This window comes from Galeopterus variegatus, unplaced genomic scaffold, assembly GCF_000696425.1.
Source record: "Galeopterus variegatus unplaced genomic scaffold, G_variegatus-3.0.2 Scaffold2835, whole genome shotgun sequence".
NCBI classification, from domain to species: domain Eukaryota; kingdom Metazoa; phylum Chordata; class Mammalia; order Dermoptera; family Cynocephalidae; genus Galeopterus; species Galeopterus variegatus.
The window spans coordinates 19,980-27,322 of record NW_007728946.1 but is presented as its reverse complement, the minus strand read 5'-3'; the positions used below and the strand labels follow the sequence as shown (position 1 = coordinate 27,322).

The following is a 7,343-nucleotide window of genomic DNA, read 5'->3' as shown; positions in this document are numbered from 1 at the left end:
AAAAAAAAAAAAAAAAAAAAAAAAAAAGGAAGAAAAGAATGTGCAATAATGAAAATGTTATGTTGGGGTGATAATTTTTCTTTTTAAAAACATCTATTGGGCCGAGCCCATGGCGCACTCGGGAGAGTGCGGCGCTGGGAGCGCAGTAGCGCTCCCACCACGGGTTCGGATCCTATATAGGGATGACCGGTGCGAGTGAGCACAATGCGGCCGGTCTCAAAAAGGAATCTATTAATGCACAGCCTTGTAACACCAAGGTCAACAATTCGGTCCCCCTTACTGGGAAGCAGCCAAAAAAAAAAAATGTCCATTAATGTTGTTGTTATATTGTGGGTTTCTTAAATACGTGACTTTAGGTTTCAAGCCTAAATGGCTTGGTGAATTATAGGTACACAAAGGAGAGTGAAATTACTTTTGACCAAGTGATTCTTATTTTATGAAGGACACAGCATCTGTTGTGATCCTTGGAAGATGAGCAGGATTTAGACAAGTGGAGGCAGGGGTGTGGTTGAGGACAGAGGGAATAGGGAAGTATTTCAGGGTAAGGACATGAGCAAAGGGACAAATAAGACTAGTCAGGCCTTACTTAAAATTCTTCCTGAATTCCCATTGCCCTCAGGGTATTTACATAGAGGATGGAACCACACAGCACGAAAGGTCTTCCTGACCCAGGTCTTGCTAGTATCCAGTCTCTTAATACTCAGTCACTCACACACTCTGCTCTAACCACTGAAATATTCACAAATCTTACCTGACCCAGGTCCCAATTCTCTATGCCTTTTTTGCTTTTGCTTCCCTTGGCCTGAAGAGACCTCCTTTGCTTGTTACCTTAGTTAACTCCTATTGGTTTTTAAAGGCAAAGTTCAAGTATAAACTCTTTAATGCAGCCTTCCCTGACCTCCCCACCCCAAGCCAAGTTTATTTTTATTTATTTTTTTTAAAGATGACCGGTAAGGGGATCTTAACCCTTGACTTGGTGTTGTCAGCACCACGCTCAGCCAGTGAGCCAACCGGCCATCCCTATATAGGATCCAAACCCGCAGCCTTGGTGTTATCAGCACCACACTCTCCGAGTGAGCCATGGGCAGGCCCTCCAAGCAAAGTTTAAAATCGCCCTTTGTGCACGCATAGCACCTCTTTTAGCCTTTAACATGCTCTAATGTTTAATTGTTTGCTTGCTTGAGAGCAGGGACTTTGTCTTTGAACTCTGTAGCAAAGAGCCTGGCCCACAGAAGACAGTAAATATTGGTTGACTTAATGAATAAATTTAAGTATCATATTAGGGAACAGCAAGAATCCAGTATGTTTTGGGCAAAAGGCATATGTAATTAGAAAAGTGACTAAAGGTTAGCTAGTAAGAATATGAAAGGTCTCCAATCTCCACTGAATTTAGGCTTAAGGCTTAGACTGTGGGAGAATACTGAAGGGAGTACAGGTGATCTGCTCATCTCAATGCTTTAAGATTAACCTGAAAATGTGTACCATAAACTAAAGGCAGAGAAAATGAAAGCAATAGCTGCAATGTGGGAAGACTTGACTTAGATGGTCTCTGTGAGTATGAAAAGGAAAATGAAAGAGAAATCATTGCAAAGGATAAATATCAACAGGATCTGAAGACTGCCATGATTTGAATTATACAGTAAATAATCAAAACATTGATACAGTGGATTTAATCTGGTGCTTTTCACATGTATTCTCTTGTTTTTCACAACATACTTGTGGTAAGTAGGACATATGGTAATAATACTTATTCACACATGGATTTTAAATGTTTATTGAGCACTTACTTTTTTGCCAGGCACTGTAACAGGAGCTAGGGATATAACAATGAATAAAGCAAGCAAGGTTCTTGCCTTCTTGTAGCATACATTCTAGTGAGGATGAGAACACAAACTAATTACAATATCACTCTTGAATGTAGAAAACTGTGAAAATAAAAACCACTGACATAAAATCCAGAGGAGAAGACAACTTTGGGAAAACTAATTCATTTGTAGACAAGCTCTGTTTTACATGGAATCAGAGAGAGGGACAATACTAGAAACATATATTTAACTTAACTGCATAAGGATTATAGGTGAAGGTTTAAGAGGACTAAAGATAAAAATTGTGAAGAAAGGTAGAAGCTTCTTGAATGGCCATCCTGTGTGGGAGCCTCAGAGATACAAATAGCCCACATCACAAAAGAGCACCTATTTTATGTTATCTTGGTTCCATCCTCTGGCCTTGATGGTATCCAAGGGTGAAGTCAAAAAGAAGGGAGAAGTTTGGCGATTCCCACCCCTAGAAATAAAAACCAAGGGCAGAATATCAGGACTTTCAGATAATATCTTTGAGAGAGTCAGAAACTACAGATTAGGGACTGCTACTACAAGAATTCTTTAAGGTTTGTCATTTTCCCACATCTGCTATTTTGTAATCTAGTGCGGTGCTGATAACACCAAGGCCCCGGATTCGGATCCCATATAGGGATGGCCGGTTAGCTCATTGGGTGAGCATGGTGCTGACAACACCAAGTCAAGGGTTAAGATCCCCTTACCGGTCATCTTTAAAAAAAAAAAAAGAAAGAAATTTACAGTCTAAGTAAGGAGGACGTAGGCAACTTAGGCAAGCAAAGAATAAGACAAGTACAAAAGTTGTAAGTATCCTAAAAGATACAGAAACATACTGAGAGATTTCAATGGAATAAATAATTACACCCCATTTAATGGGAGAAGGTGACAGGAAATAAGGAAAACCTCAGGGACTTGACCTTAAAGACTAGGTAGTAGTAAAAATAGTAACAACAAATCAGTGGCCAATATTTCTGCAGGCAGAGAAAGAGAAAGGGAAAGGGGATTCTAAGAGGAACAACAAGCAAAATCATAGCAGTGGACAACTCAAATATGTTAAGAATGATTAGAGAAGAGCAGTTATTAATAAGTAGCTGCATTACACCAGGAACTTCACATACATTATCTTGTTGAATCTAGACAATGGATAGATATTATCATTTACAGCTGAGAAAACAGTCTTCAAGAGGTTAAAGACGTATCCAAGATCACAAAGACAGCATGTAGCTATAATTTGAACTCAGGTCTGATGCCAAAGCTTACACATCATCACACTGCTGTTCCACAGGGTACGGGGGGAAATGTAGTATGTGTTAATACTATATTGAAAAGTAGTTTGTGCTCATATTAGGGAGTAGTGTGCTGAATGTAAGAATGAACAGTCCACATGTAAACTTGATAGTCCATTCCCAAAAGATAACAGCAGCTACCCTTTATTGAGTGCTTGCTTGCCAAGTACAGTGTTCAACGTTTATAAACATTATTTTATTTCATTTTTACAACTCCATAAAGTCTTATTCCACTTTTACAGTGATGAGAAATTTAATAATTTTCCAAAAGTTACAGTTAGTAAATTGCATCAGAATTCAAACTAAGGCTGTGGGTTCCAAAGTCTGTGTTCTTTACACTACTATTTATTTATAAATGAACAAAATTTTTAAAAAGTTCAAACTCACTAATAAAGGAAACAGAAATTAAAACAATGAGTATCATTTTCATCTATCAAAGCAGAAGAATTTTGTGGGGTTTTTTTGGGGTGGATGGCCAGTATAGGGATCCAAACCTTTGACCGTGGTGTTATAAGGAAAGCAGTAGAATTTTTAAAGATGAGAATACCAGTGCATTCAAAGGAGTGGTAAAACCAGCAAATTTACATACTGCCAGTGGTAAAACTCTTGTAGAAAGCAATTTGGCTAACATGGCAAGAGAATACAAGGTTAGCAGCATTCCCCAAACTTTCTGTTATATAAAATACTACTTCCATAAAATATTAACAGGGGTTACCAAAAAAAATTATTAAATAAGTTTGGAAAATTCAGGATTAATCAGAAATAAACAATTTTGTATTTGTTTTCAATCGCAAGACTTAAATGAGTTAATACGTTCTTATTTATGTAGCAAGACTTAAATGAGTTAATATGTCCTTATTTATGTAAATATGCAAGATGAGAATATGGTTTACAGTTGTTTCCCAAAATTACTTTATCACAAAAACCTTATTTTTATTTTAGTTATTTATTTCATAGCACATCTCAGAGGACTACTAAATGTTCTGAGAATCATATTTTGGGAAATACAACAACTCAATATGAGTCTAATTATGTTATTTTACATATGCTATATATGTACACAGAAAAAATAAAGGAAATGTTAACCATAGTTATCTCTGGGTTCTGGGATTACCAGTAATGTATGTGACATATTTTATTCTAATTATGAAAATATTTTCCAAATTTTCTATAATCAACATGAATTAATTTTATAATTAAAAAAATAAATAAATGTTTGTACACTCCATCCCAGTAATTCTACTTTTAGGAAATCTATCCTGAGAAAATAACCCTAAATTCAGGCAAAGATTTGTGCACAAAAACATTCATAGAGTTCTTGTAACAAAAATTCTGGAAACAATCTAAAGTCCAATAACAGAAGACAGAGGTAAGATAAGGTGCATGCCCAAACAATAAAATACTCTGCCAATATTTTAAAAGATATTTACAAAGAGTTTTTAATAGCAAGGAAAAACATTTGTCACAAGGTAAAACAAAAAGGCAAGACATAAAAAAATGTATATACCATCTGATTCAGCCATGTTTAAAAAATAAAGATTAGAAGGATATATGTCCAAGTTGAACAGCAGACTAGGGGTTGATGAATTATACTGAACAAAAATTATGTAAATAAGTTTGTATTTAAGAAGCAGTAATCTGAGGGCCGAGCCCGTGGCGCACTCGGGAGAGTGTGGTGCTGGGAGCGCAGCAGCGCTCCCGCCAGGTTCAGATCCTATATAGGGATGACCGGTGCACGCACAGTGCTCACTGGCTGAGCGCGGTGTGGCCGGTCTCAAAAAGGACAAAAAAAAAAAAAAAAAAAAAAAGAAGCAGTAATCTGGTAGCAATGGTCCGATGAAATGGAACAGAGAGAGACTGGAAATAGGATGACTATTTAGGAGTTCACAGCAATATCTGTAGGATAACAGAAACTAGAATTTTAGCAGGCACTTAGAATGGCCCAAGTACTATGCTCGGTGTTTGGCATATATAATTCTTCTACTCCATATAATAACCGTTACATAATAGTAATAATTACAGAACAATGTGTTAGATATTTTCTGTGTGCCAAACATGTATATCGTTTCATTTAAATTTCCTTCCTATAAATGTTTTTTGTTTCTGTTGTTGAGTTTTTGTTTTTGTTTTTTGGTGACTGGCCAATACAGAGATTGAACCCTGGACCTTGATGTTATCAGCACCACACTCTAATCAACTGAGCTAACTGGCCAGCCCCTCGTTTAAATTTCCATTCTCACAATAATCCTATGTTGTAGGAGTTATTCCAATTTCATCAATAAGAAAACTAAGGCTTAGATTCCTAAAGGAAATTTAGGCTTAAAATTCCAAAGGCCATATAGCTAATAAGTATTAAAAATGGGATAAGGTTGCTGATAACACCAAGGTCAAGGATTTGTATCTCCTTACTGGCCAGCCACTCAAAAAAAGAAGAGAAGAAAAAAGATGGGATAAGAGTAACAGCAGTAGGAATAAAATGATAAATTGACAACTGATGTATGTGAGGATTGGGGGCAAGACAGGAGTGAAGGATGAGGCAAAAATAACACCCCATTAACAACAAAAACACCTACTGTCACATCTTGGATTCTAATACCACTCTTCAATAAAAGGAACAAGAGCTCCTTGGAGAAATGGCTGATTCTAGGATAGAGCAAGAAATATGCAAGATGAGCTTGGACCATCTTCACAAAGTAAGGAAGAGCTAAGAAGAAAAAAAAAAAACCTACAATGATGGGGTATGTCAAAGGGACACAGGGCCAACTAAAAAACTAAAAGAGCACCCAATGTACAAAGCTGGAACATTTGAGCAATAAATTAAATAGTATGGGATTATAACTCAAAGTATAAAATATCTATAAATCCATAGTAATATAAATGATTAATAAATAGGGGAGAAGAGGCAAACCTCCTGTGCAGAAGAATTCCAAATAACCTCTGTACTTAAGGAGGAGAGCATAACTCCCTCCCTACGCCTGGGCTACAAATAGTGACTTCCCTCCAAAGAGTACAGTAAGGAAAGAAGGGGGAAAAAAAGAGTAAATTTACAGTGGAGAAGCCTTACAAACACTACCTCAGCAAGGTAATCACAGTCAACATCAACAGTAAAAAATCATGGTGATACTATGTACTCTGAAATGATGTAATGAAAATGTTACTTTACCTCTATGGTCTTCCTCCCCAAAACACATAACTACAGTCTAATCATGAGAAAAACATTAGACAAATTCCAATAGAGGGACATCCTATAAAATACCTGACCAGTACTTCTCAAAACTGTCAAGGTCATCAAAAACAAGCTGAGAAACTGTCACAGCCAAGAGGAGCTTAAGGAGACATGAGAACTAAATGTAATGTGGTATCCTGGATGAGATCCTGGAACAGAAAAAAAATTAGGTAAAAACTAAGGAAATCTGAATAATGTATAGACTTTAGTAAATAATAATTTATCATTATTGGTTCATTAACTGCAAGAAATGTACCATATTAATGTAAGATGTTAGTAATAGTGGAAACTGGGTAGTGCATATATAGGAATTCTCCGTATTATTTTCTCAATTTTTCTATAAATCTAAAACTATTCTAAAAAATAAAGTCTATTTAAAACCTCAAAAAAACAGAAAAATGATGTAAAAAGTTGACCTTGGGGGCCGAGCCCGTGGAGCACTCGGGAGAGTGCGGCACTGGGAGCACAGCAGTGCTCCCGCCGCAGGTTCGGATCCTATATAGGGATGACTGGTGCGCTCACAGCACTCACTGGCTGAGCGTGGTGCAGCCGGTCTCAAAAGGGACAAAAAAAAAAAAAAGTTGACCTTGGGCTGGTTAGAACAATGATGCCTTTAACAAAAATAATGATGAAAAAGCTGATACTGATTTTAATTAAATTGGATTTGAGGTGTGACCATATGTATATCCAAGAGTCAAAGACATTCACCAGTTAGAAAAAAGCCAGTTAGGGCCAGCCCGTGGCTCACTCGGGAGAGTGCGGTGCTGATAACACCAGGGCCACGGGTTCGGATCCCATATAGGGATGGCTGGTTTGCTCACTGGCTGAGCGTGGTGCTGACAACACCAAGCCAAGGGTTGAGATCCCCTTACCGGTCATCTTTAAAAAAAAAAAAGCCAGTTAGCTCAATTGGTTAGAGCATCGGTGTTATAACACCAAGGTCAAGGGTTCAGATACCCCGTACTGGCCAGCTGCGGGGGGGGGGGGGGGGATTTG

At 37.5% G+C, this 7,343-nt stretch overlaps 1 protein-coding gene across 6 annotated transcripts in view; it reads right to left on the bottom strand.

Moving 5' to 3' along the window:
• The window catches only part of WIBG (within bgcn homolog (Drosophila)), a 17,057-nt gene that overhangs the window by 4,832 nt on the left and 4,882 nt on the right, over nt 1-7,343 (bottom strand). For 2 of the 6 annotated variants that reach the window (XM_008583121.1, XM_008583122.1), the window contains exons 2-3: nt 2,193-2,283; nt 1,788-1,871 (exon numbers count right to left, since the gene is read on the bottom strand). The exons of 3 other annotated variants lie outside the window; for them this stretch is intronic. In XM_008583121.1, the coding sequence (XP_008581343.1) occupies nt 1,788-1,866 (79 nt within the window). In that variant the 5' untranslated portion in view covers nt 1,867-1,871; nt 2,193-2,283. Of the gene's footprint in view, nt 1-1,787; nt 1,872-2,192; nt 2,299-7,343 lie in introns of those variants that run through there. One more of the 6 variants, XM_008583123.1, reaches the window with a different exon arrangement.